At 45.0% G+C, this 23,059-nt stretch overlaps 1 protein-coding gene across 6 annotated transcripts in view; it reads left to right on the forward strand.

Moving 5' to 3' along the window:
• The window catches only part of UBR4 (ubiquitin protein ligase E3 component n-recognin 4), a 74,969-nt gene that overhangs the window by 45,021 nt on the left and 6,889 nt on the right, over positions 1–23,059 (forward strand). For all 6 annotated transcript variants that reach the window (XM_065038042.1, XM_065038043.1, XM_065038044.1 and 3 more), the window contains 34 exons: positions 669–837; positions 1,446–1,590; positions 2,251–2,336; positions 2,836–2,923; positions 3,048–3,241; positions 4,284–4,523; positions 5,663–5,801; positions 6,278–6,403; positions 6,525–6,653; positions 7,100–7,443; positions 7,676–7,766; positions 8,146–8,230; positions 8,450–8,577; positions 8,747–8,876; positions 9,339–9,496; positions 10,023–10,132; positions 10,619–10,760; positions 11,746–11,827; positions 12,530–12,703; positions 13,121–13,242; positions 13,658–13,855; positions 13,968–14,048; positions 16,522–16,609; positions 17,010–17,137; positions 17,583–17,690; positions 17,913–18,032; positions 18,737–18,927; positions 19,278–19,451; positions 19,955–20,054; positions 20,685–20,903; positions 21,172–21,285; positions 21,550–21,692; positions 21,928–22,053; positions 22,474–22,668. In XM_065038042.1, coding sequence (XP_064894114.1) covers positions 669–837; positions 1,446–1,590; positions 2,251–2,336; positions 2,836–2,923; positions 3,048–3,241; positions 4,284–4,523; positions 5,663–5,801; positions 6,278–6,403; positions 6,525–6,653; positions 7,100–7,443; positions 7,676–7,766; positions 8,146–8,230; positions 8,450–8,577; positions 8,747–8,876; positions 9,339–9,496; positions 10,023–10,132; positions 10,619–10,760; positions 11,746–11,827; positions 12,530–12,703; positions 13,121–13,242; positions 13,658–13,855; positions 13,968–14,048; positions 16,522–16,609; positions 17,010–17,137; positions 17,583–17,690; positions 17,913–18,032; positions 18,737–18,927; positions 19,278–19,451; positions 19,955–20,054; positions 20,685–20,903; positions 21,172–21,285; positions 21,550–21,692; positions 21,928–22,053; positions 22,474–22,668 — 4,867 coding nt within the window. The remainder of the gene's footprint in view (positions 1–668; positions 838–1,445; positions 1,591–2,250; positions 2,337–2,835; positions 2,924–3,047; positions 3,242–4,283; positions 4,524–5,662; positions 5,802–6,277; positions 6,404–6,524; positions 6,654–7,099; positions 7,444–7,675; positions 7,767–8,145; positions 8,231–8,449; positions 8,578–8,746; positions 8,877–9,338; positions 9,497–10,022; positions 10,133–10,618; positions 10,761–11,745; positions 11,828–12,529; positions 12,704–13,120; positions 13,243–13,657; positions 13,856–13,967; positions 14,049–16,521; positions 16,610–17,009; positions 17,138–17,582; positions 17,691–17,912; positions 18,033–18,736; positions 18,928–19,277; positions 19,452–19,954; positions 20,055–20,684; positions 20,904–21,171; positions 21,286–21,549; positions 21,693–21,927; positions 22,054–22,473; positions 22,669–23,059) is intronic.

Genomic DNA, 23,059 nt, shown 5'->3' on the forward strand with positions numbered 1-23,059 from the left:
GGGGAGGAAATGAAGTGCTGAGTGTATCCTAAACCCACTGTATTTATTAACTTGAGTGGGCTTTTGGTTACCTAATGGTAATTAGCTATTCCAGTGACCACCTGGCTGCCCCCTAACTTGCCTGTCCTGGGTCATAGGTGGTTGAAATGCTCATGGGAATTAAAACAAGAACTGCACACCCAGCTCTGCTCTTCAATGGTTGTGTTCAGACTTGTTTCCTCTGTCTGACTCGTAAGCTGTGCTGGAGCCAGGGCTGCTGCTTAATGGATATCCAGAGTCCTGGGAAAGTAATTAAGCTTTCCTATAAAAGTCACAGGCATAAATTCTCTCTTGGCTTTTGTTCAAGAAACTATTTTGGCTTTGTCTCAGATGATTCTCTGAGAGGCTTTTCACTGCCCCATGGTTCACACTTTTCTTTTTATCACGATGTGTAGCACATATCAAGTCCTTACTGGCAAGTATTCCAGCAGTTATTCTGCGTTAATCAGGAGTACTAGCTATTTATTTTTTTTTAAATAAACATTAAACTTGCTTGTTGCCTGAAACGCAGTAATTTGTCCCCATTATCCTCTCACTATGATGTGTAAAATAGGAAGCTGGATTGCCTGTGAGCTGCTCCATTAATCTGCTTTCTTATGTTTTTCTTCTGCCCCCATGCTGTCCCTTAGGCGAGAGCTCGGGCAGCCAGGAAGATCAGCTGTGCACAGCTCTGGTGAACCAGCTCAACAAGTTTGCTGACAAGGAGACCCTCATTCAGTTCCTGCGCTGCTTCTTGCTGGAGTCCAACTCCTCGTCGGTGAGATGGCAGGCGCACTGCCTGGCGCTCCACATCTACAGGTGAGCCGGGACGGAGCCTCAGGCCTGACTTTGCTAAGCCAGGCTCAGCTCAGACACGGAGACATAAAAAAGCTCTGCCCTTGTGGAAGAGTTAATGCTTGAGCTTCTGTCCTGAAGGACACTGAAGCTTGCAAACAATTGCATCCCCTTGAATTGCTCGCACTACGTTGCAGTTATTGGGGCTGGAGGTAGAAATTATGACTTTTTCGTTATTCATCAACTTTTGAGTTATCTGCATGTTATTTCTGTCTGCAGAATCTGGCTCCTGACATCTACAGGAGTAGATACTTGTGGGAGAGTGAATTTGTGAGGCAGATGCAGACTCGTGCAGTTAAAAGTTGGGAGTTGTGTAGGGAAGGGCACGTTTCAGGGTGCTGAGCTCCTTCAGAACTCTTCAGTTGCTGCAGGACAGCTGCTTTCATTACACTGGTGTAATTGCTGGTGGCAAGAAGTGATGAGATTTAACTCTGTGCTGTGATGTATAGCATATAAGTTTCTGGATTTACTGAACTGTAGTATGCATTTTCTCTTTGACTAAGATTGTGTGCCGTGCAGGCAATATAGCAGCCATCTTTGCAAGCCTAATAGATACATAATCCATTTAACAGGAATTCTAACAAGGCTCAGCAGGAATTACTGCTGGATCTCATGTGGTCAATCTGGCCAGAACTTCCAGCCTATGGAAGGAAAGCTGCCCAGTTTGTAGATCTCCTGGGATACTTCTCTCTGAAAACACAGCAGACCGAGAAAAAGGTACGGTGTCGTTCAGCAAAGGAGGAGCAGCGATCCCGCTCCTCCTGCTTCCTGCGAGTTGTGTTGGTGTTTGATTATGACACAGCCGGGACAGATTTTCTGTCAAAAGAGCCTCTGGTGGGAGTTTTTTTCGTTCCCAAAATCCGTTTGAAAAGGCAGGGTCCTTAAAAACTTGGTGAGTGTGCATTTCTTTTAATTTAGAAGAAGACTTCTTTTCCGTGGGAAGCCTTTGTGGGAAAATAACACTTATCTCCTAGCTCTAACTTACAGATGTTTGATATTTCAGCTCCTAGAAATCTTTTGTAACCACAACTTTTGTACAAAGGAAGCCATAGGATTTCTTAGGGGACCAGCGGGCTTGAGAACAAATAATTTAGATGCACTGATACTTGTATGTGTGTGTTTAAAGAGCTGGGAATGCCTTACGAATCTTGGCAGGCATTTACAGTGATTGGCTGACAAATAGCACTGTTATTGTGGTAAAGGTCTAATTTTAGCATCTATTACATTCTTGGGTAATGATTTAACCACATAAATTCCTCTGGGTGTAGTACATGCATCTTCTGGGGGAGGTGGAACGCCATAAGATGAGATATCTTTATGTCATTGTAGCAATAAAGAAAATGTTGAGCAGACAACATTGTCCTAATTGTGTTTCAGTTGAAGGAATACTCCCAAAAGGCCGTGGAGATCCTCCGGACTCAAAACCACATTCTTACCAACCACCCTAACTCCAACATTTACAAGTGAGTTACTTCTGACTTTGATCCGTTTCACTAAAGAGCTTTTCAGCTGCGATCCACGGGGGAATACACAATTCTTCTAATCAAATCGCGGTGGAGGAAGGACCCCTGCTGAGACTGCACGCTTGCTGCAGCTGGCCCGGGGAGAATCGCACGGTCCTTTCTGCCGGCTGAAAAACATGACATTCCCTGTGCTATCAGCTTCAGCTTTTTTTGCTTTGATTTTTGGTAAATGTTACAAAATATTAGCGACAATTGGAGAATATAGACTTGCAGAATTAAGTGTTGTGTTCCTAGTCAACCTTGGCAGTTGATAATTATACTAAAATGCTGCCTAGTGAAGAACAATAATTTTCAACGTGCTTTATATTGTAATGCTTCTGTCACTAAACCTGGGCCAGGGGACTACAGGTAACTGCAACTATTCTGCTTGAATGGCTTGTGTTTAAATCACAGTGAGTGCCAAATTTTACATGTGTTGGTGTTCTTCCCCTCATTCCAGCACGCTGTCTGGGCTGATGGAATTTGATGGCTATTACCTGGAGAGCGATCCTTGCCTTGTCTGCAACAACCCAGAGGTGCCCTTCTGCGTAAGTAACTGCTGTTCTCAAACCCAGAGATCCCAGCTGTTTATAGCAGTGTGATTCGCTGCGTTTCTGGGTTTTTTGGGATGTTAATCATACAAGCAGCGTGTCCTTGTTTGTGTTTTCTCAGTACATCAAGCTTTCCTCCATCAAAGTGGACACACGTTATACCACCACCCAGCAAGTGGTGAAGCTCATCGGCAGCCACACCATCAGCAAAGTGACCGTGAAGATCGGAGACCTGAAACGCACCAAAATGGTGCGAACCATCAACCTCTATTACAACAACAGGACGGTGCAAGCCATAGTGGAGCTGAAGAACAAGTAGGTTCCTTCACGTTTGCTGTGTGCGCAAGTCTCTGAATTTAACGTTACGGTTTCTCGTGAGGCGCCTGGCTTCTTGTTTAGGTAGCGTTCCTTCTTAGCCTATTACACCCACTGTGAGTGGGATTGTTCTGATTCTCCTACAAGAAATTGTTGGAGAAGAGATCCAAATTTCACTTAGGGCTCGAAAATATACCTGTAAAAATTGTATATGCAAACTCTGTACAGGTTCAGTTTTAAGCACCTGACTTAATTGTGTGTGGAAACCAGTATTAAAACCAAGAGCACCTCCTGGAGAGTTTGACACTGAAAGGGATTTGGAGGTTGCAGCGTGTCCAGAAATGCAGAAAGTGTTAATATTACTTGTTTGAAGCCATAGAGTAGAATTAAAATTAGAAGTTGGCTGGCCTAGCTCTCGGCTGCTGCTTTACCCATGAAAAATGGCTCCTTTTCAATATATCGCTCAGTCTGGAGCCAGTTCTGCTTATATGCTTTCCCTTCTTACTTCTTGAGATGTTCTCACCAGAATCAGATCTCTTTGGTTTAGGGATTAATCTGTGCCTGCCGCTTATTGCTTATTTGAAGTCTTAATCCTCTGTGACATCACAAGTGGCTGCTGCGGAGAGGATTATGATGTCACAAAGAGAGGATTCTGACTTCAGGTTGAGAATAAGCAGTGGGAGCAGATGAGATCTTTAGAAATAAATATCCTGTTTTCATGCAAATACCCTTACTAATAAAAAAATGGAGGTGAAAATCCCTAGAAAATGTCTGTAGAATTAAAGTTTTTTTTCCATGAGGCATCAACAGCTCTTTAATCCTAAACAGTCTCTCTCTATGAAGAGGATAAAGGCTTAAAATGTATTTCTGGCTACATATCATGTCAATACAGAAGCTAAGGAAACGAATCCTAGAACTGCTCTCCATTCATCCCATTTAAAGTAGATTTGGAGCCGAGACGGTTGCGTTTGGCTTCTCTTTGTACGTGGGCCGGCGGGGTCCTTCCCCGCTGAAAAACCGCCGCTTTCTTCCCTTTTCCCAGGCCGGCTCGTTGGCACAAAGCTAAAAAAGTCCAGCTGACCCCAGGCCAGACGGAGGTGAAGATCGATTTGCCACTGCCCATTGTGGCTTCGAACCTCATGATCGAATTTGCGGATTTCTACGAGAATTACCAGGCGTCCACGGAGACCCTGCAGTGCCCTCGGTGCAGCGCGTCCGTCCCCGCCAACCCGGGGGTGTGCGGGAACTGCGGCGAAAACGTGTACCAGTGCCACAAGTGCAGGTAACGGCGTCCTCCTTCCTCCCTACAGCTTTACGGAGCCCTCGTGCTGTTGCCCGTGTTGGATGTTCAACAAAATACCCTGCTATTTAAATACACGATTCTGGTTAATACAACCGCACAATCAAATTAGTCGAGAGGTATAAAACAGGCTTACAGGGATTTAATGTTAATTCAGGCTAACAAAGGAAACCAGATACCACAATGCTGAGAGAACGCAGAAGTTGCAGATCAAGCTCTCAGAAGATTAAAAGAAGAAAATTCCCAGGAGGAGGTTACTTTTGGGCTGCTTGTTCAAGGGCGCGAGGCTGGAGTTCAATTATGGGATTGCAGGGGGGTTTCCCCACAGGATCCCTGACTTAGCGGCTGGACGGACAGTGCTCGCTTGTCTATTCAGAGCTTTTGTTGTTCTCTCCTCATTCAGAGCAGGGCTCAGGGCGTAATTTACTGTGAACGATTCAAGCTTTCACTACAGTATTATAAATCCTTCTCTTTTGTGAGTTTTGTCTCCTTATCTGATATCTCTTCTCCCCTTATTGTTGTCCCATATTCCTCTCTAATCCTCATGGGATTCGAGGTGTTTAGCAGATTCTTTCCATAGATCGGGTGATTACTGGCGCATTGAAAGGTTTCCACATCCCTTCTGGAATTAGGGGAGCTATAAATCAGTTCGTGTTGTGCTACTTTAGTCTACAACAGGATAATAAATATGCTGTAGCTAGTCCCGCTGCAACCGGGTAAAGAGCGAAAGCTGTTGAAAGCCTGGACCTTACAAAACAAAATGGTTTCCTTTTATCTGTGTTCTCGGAAAGGGCACAGTGCCCTAGTCTGACGTTCTGCTGGGAATTACTGCAGTTAAAGTAGAATTGTTAGCAACAAATTCACGTCTGTTTCTGTGTTTTTCTGGCCAGAATGGCTCTGCTTCTGTAAGGATTTTTTTTAATTGCCTGATTTGTAGGGTTTGATTCTCATGTACCTCATGTATTTCACTTGGGGCTTTTCCAGGGCAGTTGGGTAGGTTAGATCTTTTAAGGGCCATCCTTCCTTTTTACCTACTGAGTCCATTCACGGCTTAATTCTTTCCCTCAGTTACCCTAATAAAGCTCAGCTGCATTCATTGACCTTTCTGGTTTGCCTTTCAGATCCATTAATTACGACGAGAAGGATCCCTTCCTTTGCAATGCCTGCGGGTTCTGTAAATACGCTCGCTTTGACTTCATGCTGTACGCCAAGCCTTGCTGCGCGGTGGATCCCATCGAAAATGAAGAGGATCGAAAGAAGGTGAGACTAATAGCAGATTCATTAATTAAATGCTGTATGTCTTGGCCAGGTCAACAATGTAGGGACATCAAAGCTCCATCCCTCTCGGGAGTAACATGAAAAGCTCTGCTCCTTCGAGGCTTCTCACTGACTAATGCGTTCCGTATTTTCTCTCTTGTTCCACCAAATTCTTCAAAAGACATAATTTAGTGCTTTACTAATAAAGTAACTGTCTAGCACTGCGTCTCTTTGCCTTGCTTTACAAGGGGCTGAATTTGGGTGGTGCTGACGAGCCGTGCTAATGAGACAAGAACCCATTGCACTATTTGCCCTGTCCCAAAGATTAAGTGTGCTGAGAATAGCGACAGCAGAGTGAACTTGTGGCAGAACCACCATGCAGGATCACCTTTTTTGGAGGCAGGAGACTTGGTTGTAGTTCTGTAGAATTAAAAATTGTTTCATAAAATAAAGACTTTCCTTTCCTTTGTTATTCTTAGGCAGTAACAAACATCAACACTCTCCTGGACAAGGCTGACAGGGTGTATCACCAGCTAATGGGACACCGACCGCAGCTGGAAAACCTTCTGTGTAAAGTGAATGAGGCAGCTCCTGAAAAGCCCCAGGTGAGAAGGGACAGATCCTGCACAGAACAACTGCAGCTCCTTGCCTCAGGTGCTGTTGCAGTGGTTATTTTTGTGTGAAACCTCCAAGGGTGATTCCTTTTTGTTTCTCTCTCTGTTCCAGGATGAATCTGGTAGTAGTGGAGGGATAAGTTCTACCTCAGCTAGTGTGAACAGATACATACTCCAGTTAGCCCAGGAGTATTGTGGTGACTGCAAGAACTCTTTCGATGAACTTTCCAAAATCATCCAGGTATGATGTGCTTTGACTTGCATTTGTCACTTGTTTTCTTCCGTCACTGGATACAGCACATACCAGAAATAGAAAGCAAGATGCTGCCACTCTGCATTTAATGATATTGTTAACAATAGGTGAGCAGCTGTATGTTTTCAGGGAAATAACAAAATAATTGTTTCTAAAAGTTATGGTTACCGTTAGTACTATGGATTTGTCACGTTTACAGTGTTACCTTGCATGTAATGTAGACAAAAAGCCTTTAAACAGCGCAGATAGCTGGGAGTTAGGCTGGTGTTTCTAATGGATTTCCCAAGTCAGCCATTGACATGAAGGATCACGAGTTCTGAGATACTTGGTTAAAAATGTTTGTCCACAAAATATACAGTGAAAATAACCTGGGAATGGGATTAGCGATTACGTGCTGCCTCACAATCCCACAATTTGAATTTCTCTGTTTCCAGAAAGTGTTTGCCTCTCGAAAGGAGCTCCTGGAATACGATCTCCAGCAGAGAGAGGCAGCAACAAAATCCTCGCGAACCACTGCCCAGCCCACGTTTACTGCCAGCCAGTATCGTGCCTTGTCCGTTTTAGGCTGCGGCCACACGTCATCGACAAAATGCTACGGCTGCGCCTCGGCCGTCACCGAACACTGCATAACCTTGCTCCGCGCTTTGGCGACCAACTCTGCCATCAGGCACATCCTCGTGTCCCAGGGCCTTATCCGAGAGCTCTTTGACTACAACTTGCGCCGGGGCACGGCCGCGATGCGGGAGGAGGTCCGTCAGCTCATGTGCCTTCTGACCAGGTTAGGCATGAGTCGGTGTTTGCAGCCCTGTGACTCCCAGCGAGCTCTGGAAAGCCGCTTGCATTAAGAAATGCGTGATCAGAAAGGAATAGCTTCGTAGGGCAGATATCTTACATCAGCAAACTGCAGACTGCAACTGCTTGTACATTTATTATCAGCTAAGCTGAAATCCCAAGAGCTCTTGGTATTTATGCACAGCGTAACAGTGTTCTCTCTCTCCTTCTGGAATTAGGGACAATCCGGAGGCCACACAGCAAATGAATGACTTAATAATCGGGAAGGTTTCTGCAGCTCTGAAGGGACACCGGGCAAATCCAGACTTGGTGAGAAATCCCAGTTCTCCTATTTCTGTTTTCTGCCCCTCTGCATCTACTACTGTATTCCAGTCATTGCATCTTCTCTCTTATCACCATCTGTTTGTAATACAGAAGGTGTTTGTGTCTTGATAGGAATTGAGATAAATGTCACAGTAAAGCAAAAAATGAACTGATCAGGTTTATGTCTGAGTTTCCTTGGGCAGTTCTGTCTTGGCTGTTCCTTGCAGCTCTCTCAGACAGGTTGCCAGTTGTCCCAAATGAGCACGGGATTAAATTTACTTAGATCGATGTCTTTTGAACCCGTGTTTTTTAAATATCAGAAGGCAAAAAGGTCTGCTGCATCACCAAGACCTCTTAAGCTTTTGAACACGTATCTGTGTTACAGGCTAGCAGCCTCCAGTATGAAATGTTGCTGCTAACAGATTCCATCTCGAAGGAAGACAGCTGCTGGGAGCTCCGGCTGCGTTGTGGTGAGTTCACGTGACTAGCGTGAAAGCTTTATTTTAAAATAAAGGGAAAGGTGGCAAGACTCTCTTGCTATAATAAAAACTGTTTTCCATCCGTGGCTGCATGAAAATGTGGTAGTTTTTCTTGAGGATATGAGGTCTTACCTAACTACTTTTAATGTGCTGCATAGAGCTATGGAGGCAGGTTTTACAGTGACACGAACATTTATGTGTGTCTTTCAGCTCTCAGCCTCTTCCTGATGGCAGTGAACATTAAGACTCCAGTGGTTGTCGAAAACATCACCCTCATGTGCCTGCGCATTCTTCAAAAGCTGATCAAGCCACCTGCTCCTACCAGCAAGAAAAACAAGGTACTGCCTTAGATGCTGAACAAAGCATCTGAAAATTGGCTGAGTAAAGTCTGGCACGCTGATCTCAGTGATGATTAACTTGTTGAGGAAGGCAGGGCTTGCTTTTTCTGGTCACGGTTACTGGGGAAGCACAAGTTCTGAAGAATCATGGAGCTTTTTTGTTTATTAGGATGTGCCTATGGATGCTCTCACCACTGTGAAGCCTTACAGCAATGAAATCCATGCACAAGCTCAGCTGTGGCTCAAGAGGGACCCCAAAGCATCGTACGAAGCTTGGAAGAAGTGCCTCCCTGCCAGAGGTAGTCCTGTGCTTTTAACTTCGTGCAATTTTGGGAAAGAACATCTATGTCCCTCCAGGTTTAGTAAGGGATGTACTTCTGTAGTCATGTTGGCTACTGTCCTGTGACATTTAATGCCATCTTCACACTTAGTGATTGTAGCACTGACTTTCCTAGGCTGTGTTGCTCAGACCCTGAGCAGAAAATGCACTGTGCCTGAAGATAATCGGGGGAATGTCAAAAATTAAACTTGTTGCTTATTTAAAATAATACCAGCCAATTGAAAAGCTGACTGAATTCCCCGAGAGGCTGCAGACAGTGAATGTAGCTCCATGCAGAAATGAAAATGGCAGCGAAAGAGATAAGAAGCTACTCAGCTTCTCAGCTGGAGTTTGGAGAGTTCCAGTACGAAGAGAAAAATGCAACAGCAGTTTGCAGTCAATAGTTGCTGATGGTTCTCCTGGGCTGTCTTCAATATTGCAGGTATAGATGCCAATGTGAAATCTCTCAGTAAAGCTGAGCTTCACCAGCTCTACTTGGCAGAAAAGTACGTCTGGAAATGGAAACAGTTCATGAGTCGCCGTGGGAAGAGAACTTGCCCTCTGGATCTCAAGCTGGGACACAATAATTGGCTGCGACAGGTAAATGTGGGTGAAAATTGCAGTGGGATGCACTGGGCAGAGTTGACAGTCGGAGATTATTGGTAGTTTGCCACATTTTATGCACTTTGCAGGTGATAGGAGCAGTGATATTTTGGGAGACTGTACAGAGTGCATCTAATTCTAAGTCAGATTTACAGCTCTGTTCCCTTAAAAATACTAAATGTAAACATCCAGTAGTCTGCATGTTCTTAAACTCTGAACTTTTAATTGCCGCGGTGTTCCTACCTGTCTACTTAACTTCATTTTGACTACTGAATTTTCATAGATCCTGGGCAAAAGTTTTTGTTCGTGTGTGCGTTTGGATGAGTATGTCGCCTACACAGGACATAGTTTAAACATTTTGGTGGCAAGCAAGGTAGGAATTCTCAGAGAATGTAGTCTTTGGAGGAATAAGAGAGCGCTGCCACCAGGTCACTGAACTGTCCTCACATATGCCGTACCTTTTTATAAAGTATCACTCGTCTGTACGCATTAAATGATACAGTCTTTAATGCCTGTGCCTTAGGTGCTGTTTACTCCTGCTACCCAAGCCGCAAGACAAGCCTCGTGTACGATAGTGGAAGCTCTGACCACCATCCCCAGCCGCAAACAGCAGGTCCTCGATCTCCTGACAAGGTATTTCCGTGTTGCCACCTTGGCAGCTCCAGGATTAGTTTTCTTCAATTCCCATGAGAATCTCTCCTTTCTTCCAACTTTTCTCACACCTCTCCCTTGCATAGACCTCTTATTCACAGGTCTTTTGGGGCTGGATTCTACACCTTCATTAGCCAGGGTTATGTCTGGCAAGAAGCTATTGCAATTCTGTGCTTTTTCCAGAAGTAAGCAGGTGATGTTCAGCTGTGGGAAGATTTCCCCGGCTTCTGAGACAGCAAAATAATAGGGTGGACTCTCTTCCAAGTCCTGTGACGTAACTTACCCCAATTGACACTAGTAGCACAGTTGGGAAACTCCTATTTGGGACAAAATATCACTTTAGTCATCAAATAATGAGTATCAGTTATGCTGTTAACTGGGAGAACAGATTCTGGAGGCTTTTGTATTTCCATGTGAATACCTCTTGTTACTGCAAAGTGCTTGTCAGCTTGTTTTTCTCTTCACTAGTTACCTGGATGAGCTGAGCATTGCTGGCGAGTGCGCCGCCGAGTACCTGGCGCTGTATCAGAAACTCATCAAACCTGCCCACTGGAAAGCCTACCTGGCAGCCAGGGGCGTCCTGCCCTATATCGGCAGCCTCATCACTAAGGTACGGAGCTGTACAGAGAAACTGGGTGGCAAAATTTTACGTGGAGGATGGTGAAAGCCTGGCCCAGGTTGGCCAGAGAGGTGGTGGATGAACCATCCCTGGAGACATCCCAGGCCAGGCTGGACGGGGCTCTGAGCACCCTGAGCTGCTGAAGATGTCCCTGCTCATGGCAGGGGTGGAACTAGATTTGCTGGGGAGGTCCCTTCAACCCAAACTGTTCTGTGATTCTATGCTTCTAAAAGAAACCTTATCCCTACCAGTCAGTTTGGCTTGTGTTGCTTTCAAATCTTCATCTCTCTGTTCAGTGCCCTGTTGCTGACCCTTGCCATGTTTATGAAGGTCACACTTCTGTGCTCTCATCACTAACAGCAAGAGCTGCAGTGGTTTTAACCCCAGCTGTAGCATTCCTGAGCTCAAACTGGCTGATACACATTAATTAACTGCTCTGGGGGCTGGTGTATGAATATTGCCTGACTCTCTTGGCACTGGATCCAAGTTGGAAGCTGCCTTAGCTGCCAGACTGGCGTCCGAAAGCCCTTAATAACGGGAGGATTAGATGTGCTGCCGTTCCCTGAGTGTGAATTACAGCCTGTTGGGAAGCACCACGTTGAAGTTGCACTTTTCAGAGTGTTTAGGTCTTAGGAGTTTGCTGTGGTGATCCCTGGTGCACTCCAAAGAGGCAGATGACACCCTCTGTAGAAAGAGTGACCTTGAGTCCATCTTGAAGGGCCACCAGCAGTGGTAACAGCCATGAGGCAGATACAGGGAGGAAATAAGGGAGATGTTTGGGCTATTTTTTCCCCTCCCCGCTGCTGCATTGTATTTCTAGTTTTTCTACGGCTGGCTCTGTTTCTTGGCTCTGTTCTTTGCACCCCGTGTTCACATGCAGGTCAGCGCGTTAGTTTTCAGCATGTTAAACACTCACCAGCTAGTCCTCATTGACACTGCAGTTTATTGTCCTAATGGACTTGTTAATTATTTCCAGGAAATAGCTCGTTTACTCGCCTTGGAGGAAGCAACACTCAGCACTGATTTGCAGCAGGGTTACGCCTTGAAGAGTCTCACAGGTATGTGGTGGCATCAACATGAGTCCTGCAGTGGGACTGGAAATTGGGTGCTGGTTGTTCTGTAGCAGCATGCAGCAGAATTTTCAAAGAGATGTGACTCAGTGTTTTGCAATTGCCAGCACTGGGTTTTTGCCATCAGTTTAAAACTTAATCCCTAAATAGATTTTTTCCATGTTTTTTTGTGATCAGTTTGAGTTTAGTTCCTCGAACTGTGGCAGTGTATCATAAACTTTTGTATCATACCACTTTTCTCCTCCATTTCTTAATTACATTTAAATATAAATTCCTGGGACCGTTGTAAACACTGCTGATTTATTCCTACTTCTTGTTTCCTACCTAAACTATGGTAGGTTTTTATTTTTGAATTTTCTAGGGTACACTTTTTTCAAAAACTGTTGGAAATGGGTGTACATCATTAACTAGGTCATTTTTTTGTATCCTCTTCCATGTTCTTCAGAAATTAACGGACTAATTCATAAAGCCTGGCTTCCTGCAAGAAAAAGCACGTTGATAAATATGTCATGGGAAAGAATCCAAATATTCTCTGATTCTTTCTTGTGGGAGTGACGCAGACTGTGGGAGTTGTAACAAGCCATTTCGTTGTGCTGATTTGATGATATTGGGTCCTCTTTGCTGGCCACATGAATTTTAGAGCTAACAAATCAAACTCTCCCGCTCACTAGGTATCTCATTGCTTCCCAGGTCTTCTCTCTTCCTTTGTGGAGGTGGAGTCCATCAAACGGCACTTCAAAAGCCGCCTGGTGGGTACGGTGCTGAATGGTTACCTGTGCTTGAGGAAGTTAGTGGTACAGAGAACAAAGCTGATCGATGAAACCCAGGACATGCTGCTGGAGATGCTGGAGGATATGACAACAGGTAAAACCACCTCAGGCCCATGAAGCCAGAGCTGGGGTCGACCAAGATCAAAAAGCAGATTGGTATAGCCGCAGAAAGAACTTCTTTTAAAAGGCTGCTCTAGTGAGGGGGTTTTTATGGCTTGGACCTTCAGATATTTCCTGTTGGCACAGAAAAGGGAAATAACATTCCTGGAGCCATCTCTTAGTTTCCAGGAATCTAAGACTTGTTCTTTTTATGTTTTATTGCAGCCCAACATGCGAAGGGTTTTCCTAGTGAACATACTAATAAATAACCTTTTAGTAGTGGATATGCAAAAGAAGTGGGCACCAAAATATAGTGCTTATTGCAGAAAGTTTTATTGTGTGTGCTGAGTTAAAATGGAACCTGTGAAATAGACTCATCTATTTTTATATCCTGTATCTTTTATCTTGGCAGGCACAGAATCTGAAACCAAAGCATTTATGGCAGTGTGTATAGAGACTGCAAAACGCTACAGCCTTGATGACTACAGGACTCCAGTCTTCATCTTTGAGAGACTATGCAGTATTATCTATCCTGTGAGTGTACAAACAGCTATAGCATCGCTTATGAAGTTAGATTTCTTCACTAGACATGGTTTCTTGCACTTGAGCAAAAAAACAATCGTGTATGCAATGATGGTTTCATATTAGCCAGTGTAGAACTGTAGCAATATGATATCCCGTTTTGGGGGATTTAATATTCGGGTTCCCTGCTGTGACATGCTCTGTGCAAAACAGCAGAACCAGCAGAGTTGTTTCATGCTGAGGAATTTGCTTACTAAATGACCCTGAATGTGCCCTAAGTGCCACGTGTGTGCCAGCGTACAGCAGGATGCGCCAGTGGTGAAAGGACCGAAGGTTTAGGGACATCCTGGCGCTTGGTACCATAAAAATGCAGGAATGGGAGCATGTTTAGGGGAAAACTCACTCTGTCTCTGCTGCTGTTCTTTAGGAAGAGAATGAAGTGACCGAATTCTTTGTAACTCTGGAGAAAGATCCCCAGCAGGAAGACTTCTTACAGGGCAGAATGCCAGGAAATCCCTACAGCAGTAATGAGCCTGGCATTGGGCCACTCATGAGGGACATCAAGAACAAGATCTGTCAGGACTGTGACCTGGTAGCTCTGCTGGAGGATGACAGCGGAATGGAGGTGAGAACGGACACATATAGAGTTCTAGGGGGCCGTTTCCAAGCAGCTGATGGTTGCTGGGGCGGAGCCGCAACGAGAGTTTGTTCTTGACTTTTTATTTTCTCCCTTTCAGCTTTTGGTGAACAATAAGATCATCAGTTTGGATCTGCCTGTGGCTGAGGTCTACAAGAAGGTGTGGTGTCCCACTAATGAGGTGTGTGTTATCTTTATATATGTTAACAGCACAAAGCACCTGTCTGTGACATTAACAAAAAAAGCTGAGGAAACAAATAAAAATGCTACGAGTCAGCACCTTTTTGTGCTCTCCGAGGATAAACTGTTACCCAATTTTGCAACGTGATTTAAAAGCACATAATGCTGACCCAGGTGAGCGTATTGAACTTACCTTAACTTAGCTTATCAGATGTGTCAACTGTCGTCTTGAGTAACAAACTTTCTTACACTCCTTTTGGGAAATAGCTGAACTTTGTGTCATCGCCTTTCAAAGCGCGTTTCACAGTCCATCTGCATGTGAGGGTTTAACATGTATGCGCAGATGGGGACGCCAGCTTGCTCCATCAATCTGCGCTTCGGCGACGAACCCAAGTTATTTAAGCAGAGAGAGCATCCAACATTTCTACCAGTTACTTTGCACTCCTGCTCTTGTGCTTTTCATGTGGGAATCTCAAGAACGTGGCAGATTTCATCCTCCCAGTTAGCTCTTAGTAGTATGTTTTACCTGTTTATCAGATGAAGGAGTGGAGCCAACAGCCTCAAGGGACCAATCCATGTCACAGGAGGTTTGTTCCAGAGGTGGATGTGGTCCAGAACAAGCTCTTCCCTTTTCTTGCAGCCACTAAAATAAAGGAATCCATCAGACTAAATCAGTCTAAATCTTGCCTATTATTAATGTTTTCTTTAGGGGCACTTGAGATAATAAAAAACAACTGATTTGCCCAACACTTCTTGTTCATTCCTCATTTACTCTTGGGTTGCAGTCACCTCTAACTGAAACCTCTGTTTCCTGAAACCATTTGTTTGCTGAGCTTGTGGGGAATTCAAACAAAACACCTGTTCTAAGTGAATTGTGATATGGAGAATGGTTCTCATTGAGCTTTATTTAAGTAAAAAAGCCTTCTGTACTTCAGAATCAAGCCCAAGTCTAGGTGATAGTGAGAATTTTTTAGTAAGGTACAAACTTGGGTAGGGAATCTTGGTGCTGGTCTTAATCTCTGAGGTCTAACTGGAGCTCTAATCAAGTTACCGAGGGAAATCATGCCCCGACCTGGGGCAGCGAGATGCCGAGCTGAGCCGACGTGCGGCTGATGGCGAAAGGCAGTTTGCTCAGCGTTCCGTCACCGAACAGCTTTCATCTGTCTTCCTTTGTGCGCTGCTCCGCAAAGCGCCTCTGGAGCTGCAGCTCACGTTCCCTAGGATATAGACAGGCGCACAAGAACGCAACCTCAGGCCTCTTTTTGTTTCCCTTGTCTCTCACTGGCTTTTTTTTTGTTCATCTGCCATTTTACCAGGGCCCCTGTGGTGTTAATTGCTGGTCTCTAGCGTGGCCTTTGAGCAGATCTTCCCCCCGGGGCTTTCCCTGTGCTTATGTATTTGCTGTGACATTAAGCGCTGCTTATTCCACATTAGGCTTAGTGCGCTCGCTGACAGGTTTTCTCTCGCAAGGTCTCCTGCTCCCAAATCTGGGATTTTTCTTTTCTGTTTTTTATTCAGTCCTATGGATTAAAATGGAAAGTTTAGTGAAGTGCTGTCAGCGTCTCCAGCTGGAAATGCATCTGGAAAACTAGCCCTTTCCCAGGCTAAAAGCACAGCTTGTGCTTCAATGGGTTGGGCTGTATTATTTTAGTAATATGCTGTCTTATTGAAAGCTCATTAAGTTGCCTTTTCCTCCTCCTCTTCCATTTTCCATCACTGCAGATTTTATCTGTTTGAAAGCACTCATCCAATTAGCCTCTCCTGCTTCATTTACTGGGCTGTGCCTGATCCCTGTATTTCCCAGGCTGTGCAATACCCTTGGAGGGAAAAGTTGCCGTGGAAAGTACGCGTTTCTCTGTTGATCAAACACATTTTGCTTGGTTAGATCTTTCACTGGTGCTGAAGGAAACTGTTGGAGAAGGTAGAAGGAGGAAGAGACTATTATCAGCCCATCCATCTAATTAGCAATGCTGAGGAAAAGCGGACAGACCAATAAATGAGTTATTGATGTTTTTGCAGGTGGTGGCTTCACTGTTGTTTTTAATTCACCTTAGTAAGGGGAAAAAGAGGGATTGAAAGATTTCTCTGTGTTACCATCTGTGGTCAAAACAGCACAAAGGAGAACTGAGGAGAACTGAGTGTGTGTTACATGCTAATGAGAACTGGACTCATCAACCCAAAAGTCAATTTAGGCAGGTGATAAGCTCCAAACAGACTTTATTCTAACCAGAATTGTTTAGCAGAGAACCAGCTAGAAATGGGGTTTATCCAAAGCTATTCAGCGCTCCAATGTGATAAAACACGGGTTTGGATACCGGTTAGGAGTTCAGTTACTACACGGCTGATTCAAACTCAAGGGATCCCAAAACTTCACATTCAAAATGTGCATCTCAGAGGTACCCATGTACTTTGGGACGGGAAGAGATGCGTCTGCCACACTCACGTGGTTAACATGATGCTCTCTTCTGGTGCAGGGGGAGCCGATGAGGATCATTTACCGCATGCGAGGGCTACTGGGAGATGCAACGGAGGAATTCATCGAGTCTCTCGACTCCACTACTGGTAATGCACTTGTCTTCTGAAAGCTGGGATTAGGTTTGAAATCTGAGGTTCACTGCAGAGCAATGACACTCTTATCCTTACAGCGCTGAGCTTACAGTTGATTGACGTTGCTTTTGCTACATTTACCTGCTTCACCTACAGTGGAGGAGGATTTTAACAACCCTTTAAATCTATACTTTCAATGTGAACGCCTGCGTGGCACAGGGACCATTCTGCCTGCCCCTTCTTCATATTCCTGCTCATAATTCTTTTCAAATTCAATACGGTTGAAGTGACTTGAACTCATAGTGAACGTGTCCTACTGTACTGTGGTTTTGCTTTGCTGTTTTGTCCCGTGGGCTGCACGAGCTTGCCATGTTGTGGCTGCTTCCTCTCTTCACAACCTGTGTCTGTCCTGTAGATGAAGAGGAGGATGAGGAAGAGGTTTATAAGATGGCCGGTGTCATGGCCCAGTGCGGAGGCTTGGAGTGCATGCTCAACAGGCTGACCGGCATCAAGGACTTCAAACAAGGGCGGCACCTCTTAACCGTGAGTCTCAGCTTCTGTCCTTCGGGCTCACGAGTTACATGATGGAAAATGCCACAAATGTTAATCAAGTTTAGTTCTCTGGGTTGTGTTGCAGTTTAAGTGCTGGAGCAGAGATTTCAAGTCACTAATTAATGAAAAGCTGAGAAATTCCTTCTTGTCCTCTCCTGTTCCTTTTGGTTAACAATTCTTCACAAAGACTTTGAAGTGTGTAGAAGCTGAGGAGTTGGTAAGACTAAATCCGATCTGGCTAGAGAGATTGTTTTTCTGCCTTGGCCTTACTTGAAAACCAAAGCTGTCCTAAGGTTAATAATGGTGTAAAAGTCTGGCTTGTAATTAACCCCACAAGTCTGGAAACGAGCTAGATTATTGGGTGCTTCTAGTTTCAGCAAAATCCTCCTACTCATTTTGAAGGTACCATAGAGAATGCATTCTCTGTATTTTGTAGGTGCTGTTAAAACTCTTTAGTTACTGTGTGAAGGTGAAAATAAATCGTCAGCAGTTGGTCAAGCCGGAGATGAACACTTTGAATGTCATGCTGGGAACTCTTAACTTGGTAAGGGCAACCTCGACTTCCATAGCGTTTTGTCTGGACTCCAATGAATTTAAGCCGCCTCTGAGTGTCGTGCTGCCTTATAACTAGAAGAGATCTTAAATATTGCTGGGCTGGCATTGCAAATTTTCTGGTAGCCATTCTTTATCTGTTAGCGAGTGGAAGTGTGTGGGTCAGTTAAACCAGTTACTGCTGGTGTTGCAATAACCGGTGTCACCTTTCCAGGCTCTGGTGGCAGAGCAGGAGAGTAAGGACAGCGGAGGGGCAGCCGTGGCCGAACAAGTGCTCAGTATAATGGAGATAATTCTGGATGAATCCAACGCGGAACCTCTGAGTGAGGACAAGGTGAGTGCCTGGGGCTCGGTGCGCGAATGGAAACGTTGACTGGGATTCGAGGCTTGTAAATACCGTACGACAGCGATGCTGAGCTCTGGGAGCTGCAGAGGTGTGTTAAACGGGAGTCTAACCCTTGTTCCGCTTGCTGGCATGTCTTGGCAGGGCAGGAGTGCCCTGAGCCAGCAGCACTGCGGGGCATCTGCAGGATGATCTGGCACAGCCGGGTGGGGGTTATTAAGCGCCACTTGGATCCCTTCCTTGCTGCTTTGGGCCACAGGCCAGTGAGAGACAAGAAGAGACACGGCTCTGCCCTGGGTTTTTTGAGTGTTTTCGTACATGTTGAAAATGTGATTGATTTTTCCAGGTAGTTGAGGATAAAAATTATATCTCAGCTAGACTGAGAATGAGAAGTTTCTCGCTCATCTTTTGAAACTCTTGGCATATATGAAGCTGATGGCCTTTGGCTTGGAATTATTAGTCGTTTTTGACTGGAAAATGCTTTAATAGTAAGTGGAAGAAGTCAGGTGTCAGGAAGAGGAGTTGATCCAGCTGTTGCACAGACATTTGGGAATGAGGCTGGATCTTGTTCTTCATCAGGGTCTGGACCTCTAATCCTTTAAGCCTGGAGTAGTCTACTAGCTCCCAGACTGAGGGTTTTCTTGAAGGCTGTAGATTTATTCCTGAACATAAATCAGGCTCTTCTTCCTTTGCAGGGCAACCTCCTTCTCACCGGTGACAAAGATCAGCTGGTAATGTTACTCGATCAGATTAACAGCACTTTTGTCCGTTCCAACCTCAGCGTCTTGCAAGGCCTGTTGCGCATCATCCCTTACCTGTCCTTCGGGGAAATGGAGAAAATGCAGATTCTGGTTGATCGATTCAAGCCCTACTGCAACTTTGATAAGTATGTTGTCATATTTCAATTAAAAGCACGTTAAATCTGTTGTACTGACAAGTCTATACCTTCTTTTTTCCCCTCATTGATGCTTCCCTCAGTGTAATGCAAAGCCTCAGGGATTCCTGGTGCATAAGCTTAATTTCCTATTTCACTTCTAAGCTATTTTAAAAAGAAATACGTGAGCATGTAGCTCAAGAAATAGGGCTTTAGAGTATATTCTGAGATGACAAGGGTCTGAGTAGCTTTTCCGAGCCTCTAAGCTGGAGTAGGTACGTGCATTCAGCGATAATGTAATGAGAATTGCAGGCAGAGATTTTTGCAGAGCCCCCAGTTTACCGTTTCTTCTCTTCATTCAGGTACGACGAGGAGCACAGTGGAGATGATAAAGTTTTCTTGGACTGCTTCTGTAAAATAGCAGCGGGAATAAAGAACAACAGCAACGGCCATCAGCTGAAAGATCTCATCCTTCAGAAGGGAATTACGCAGAATGCCCTTGACTACATGAAAAAACACATCCCCAGCGCAAAGAAGTAAGCGTCACTACATAATGTGTGTGATGATCCCAAACATCCTTCTCTCATCACCACAACAGTCTACCAAGAAAGCCATTAACTAGTCCATGTTCAGAAGCGTTTAGATTTGGTACAGCTGTGATGCAGAAAGTCTGTTGAGACAGTGCTGCTGTAGAGATGGGCTAGAAACCTGAAAATCTTCCCATTTGATACCCATCCGAGCTGGTTTCCCACATATCACAGTGCTCATGTTTCCTACCTGTTCCTTACCTGTTACACTGAAATAGAGCTTTTGCTGTTGATGACCAGCTCACGAACATAAATCAAATCCCAAGGCTACAAGCTGACACTGTGGCTCTTAGCGTGCACAACATGCAAGTGGGAGTACGGATGTCGCTTCATTAATTAACGGACGAGGGATCCGGGGGGAAGGGTGTTTGTCTTGCCTGCTGGCTGACCGCCAAGTGCCTTTTTGGAACGAGTAACTGCCCTTCAGCTGCTGCCTCTTGTTTTCCATGCAGTTTGGACGCAGACATATGGAAGAAATTCTTATCTCGACCTGCGCTTCCTTTTATCCTGCGCCTGCTCCGCGGACTTGCCACCCAGCACCCTGCTACACAGGTAAGGAGACTGTCCCAAAAGCCAAGTAGGACATGGATGACTTGTTAAACTATTTGTGGCTGTACTTAAGCAGTTATTTCTGTGGTAGTTGCTTCTACGCTGTTTTTTGCTGGACTTGAAGAAAGACAGCAGCTTCAGGTATCATCCGCTAGTCTGGGAAAGTCTGGAGGGCAGAGATTTTGACTTTAAATAGCTTCTCATTCTGTGTGGGGTGAGATTTATGCACCGATGTGAAGGGAAGGTAATTCAGGACTGTGAACTCTATACAGGGTGTTTCAAAAAGCTGGACCCAATTGAAATCACCATATATTGAAATTGGGTCCATCTTTTTGAAACACCCTGTGGTATTGATAAGCTTCGTGGGGCCTGATTTTTGTTGTAAGAATGCTCTTTATCCAACACGCACATCTGATCTCTGGTCGGTGTAGAGGCAAATTGCCCCAGTCTTGTAGGCAGTTTTAGGACCCAGGATCCATAATGTAGGAGCATCAAAGAAGAAAATAAGACACTTGGCAAAAATTGTTCCAAATCAGTGCTTCTGCTCAGCTGTTGTGGGCGAGATTAGAGGGATCAGTCGCTGTCCCGCGCAGCCTTTTTCTGAACCAAGTGCTATTTTTCAACCCCTGTTAGGTGCTAATAGGTACAGACTCAATCACCAACCTGCACAAACTGGAGCAGGTGTCTAGCGACGAGGGGATCGGGACGTTAGCGGAGAATCTTCTGGAGGCACTAAGGGAACATCCAGAGGTGAATAAGAAGATTGATGCTGCCCGGAAGGAGACGCGCGCAGAGAAGAAGCGGATGGCCATGGCAATGAGACAGAAGGCCTTGGGCACTCTGGGGATGACGGTAATGTCTGTTTGCACCGACGGCAGACTCGCCATCTACCAGTCTTTTATTTCTGTCTTGCTAAAACTGCCACACAAGGAATTGTGTAAAATGATTTACTGACGAATGTTGCAGAGCTCAAGCCTGCGGTTTGCCTGGTGCTGCTAGGAGAGTAAATATGGTTGCTAATAGCAGGCTGGGAAATGGGTTGGGCACTCCTGTGATGGTGCTGGGGACAGTGGCGTTCATCGGTGTCCTTTTAACTTGCTTGGCTTCTTCTCTCTTTCAGACGAATGAGAAGGGTCAGGTAGTGACCAAGACTGCGCTGCTTAAACAGATGGAGGAACTTATAGAAGAGCCAGGTCTGACTTGCTGCATCTGCCGGGAAGGATACAAGTTTCAGGTGAAGTGAAATACATTTGCAAAGCTCTCTCACGAGGGTTGGTGTGTTGGCTCTGGAAGATCAGGAAATGTCAGGTTTAGTTCTTGGGATCAGAAATTCCAGAGGCGGTTGGGAAGTGGAAGTGTTTTTCCAATGAAAGCTGGAAAAAACATTTGATCAGCGCAAGTTTGAGTTGGGGACTGGGAAAGATGAAATTCAGTGCAGTGTCAAAATAATGCCAAGTGTGGTCTAACGTTCTTTAACGTAGCTGCTGTGTCATTGCAGCCTACGAAAGTCCTGGGTATTTATACTTTCACCAAACGTGTTGCACTAGAGGAGTTTGAGAACAAGCCCCGAAAACAACAGGGATACAGCACAGTCTCTCACTTCAACATTGTCCACTACGATTGTCACCTTGCGGCTGTGAGGTACGTTCTGGTCACAGGCTGGGTGGTCGTGGTTGATGTTACCCAGGGTGGTTTGTGAGCCTGCCACTTGGCCTTGTCACTCAGGGTGGGTTTGCTTCTCTGTGGTCTGCCTGGACACTGAAAAATAAAGCCCATAATCTAAAGCAGCTGTGGAATTGTCCATTTTTGATGGTTTCATAGACTAACACTTGCCTACTTCTAACTGGCCTGGGTGCGGCTTGCTTTCTCACCACAGACTTGCTCGCGGCCGGGAAGAATGGGAGAGCGCAGCCCTACAAAATGCCAACACCAAGTGCAACGGGCTCCTGCCCGTGTGGGGACCTCATGTGCCAGAGTCTGCTTTTGCTACTTGCTTAGCACGGTGAGTAGAAAAACTCATTTCTCAAGCTGTTTTTATTTGGATACGTGAGTCAGGATGATACCACAGAGGCCTCCTCGTTTCAAACCATGGATGATGGCGGCTGAATCTGAGTAAATCTGAGCCAGATGGAGATGGTTCATCCTGTTGTCAATATTCTGCTCCACCTTGCTTTGGGTTTGTACAGTCACATTAGAAATCAGGAGTGGTAACATCTTTAATGTATCCCAAGCTCTGGACATGGGAAAATGGTGTCCATGAGTGTATATATATGTGTGTGTGTGTGTATATATATATATATATATGCAGATGGAATTGGATGTAAGCTGAGATTCTGAGCTATGGTGTGGAAGAAAAAAAGCTCAAATGAAATTTTGAAAGTGTTTTCTTTTTAATAAAGTAGTACTTATTGCTGTTTTTCAGACACAACACATACCTCCAGGAATGCACAGGGCAGCGGGAACCTACCTACCAGCTCAATGTCCATGACATTAAACTGCTATTTCTCCGTTTTGCGATGGAGCAATCATTCAGCGTAGATACTGGAGGAGGAGGAAGGGAGAGCAACATACACCTCATTCCCTACATAATCCACACGGTGCTCTACGTCCTCAACACGTCAGTACCTTTCTCTTTGCAACAACCTCTGCGTTCCACTCTTAGTCTCAGAAAGGTCTATAAATCTGGGCTTTGTTAGGACTATGTGGCAAAAAGGATGGGAAAATCACACAAAAGTTTTAGAAGGAACCAAATTGCACATCTTAAGCAGGCTGTTAAAAGTTTACATTGTTTGGAGTGAAGCGTTGCTGCCTGAACATGCAGGATAACAGGGAACTTATTGAGTAAAAGCAATTGGGAATTAGCTTCTCTTTCCATTCTAGATGTAATTAATACCTCTGGGCTGAGCAAGAGGGTTATTAGATTAAAGAGACACTGGCAGCTTAATTTTCTCAGGAACAGACAGAAGAGAGACACTGTGATGAGGTAATTGCTGTTAGTTGAAAACTTA

This window comes from Columba livia, chromosome 21 (genome assembly GCF_036013475.1).
Source record: "Columba livia isolate bColLiv1 breed racing homer chromosome 21, bColLiv1.pat.W.v2, whole genome shotgun sequence".
Taxonomy (NCBI): Eukaryota; Metazoa; Chordata; class Aves; order Columbiformes; family Columbidae; genus Columba; species Columba livia.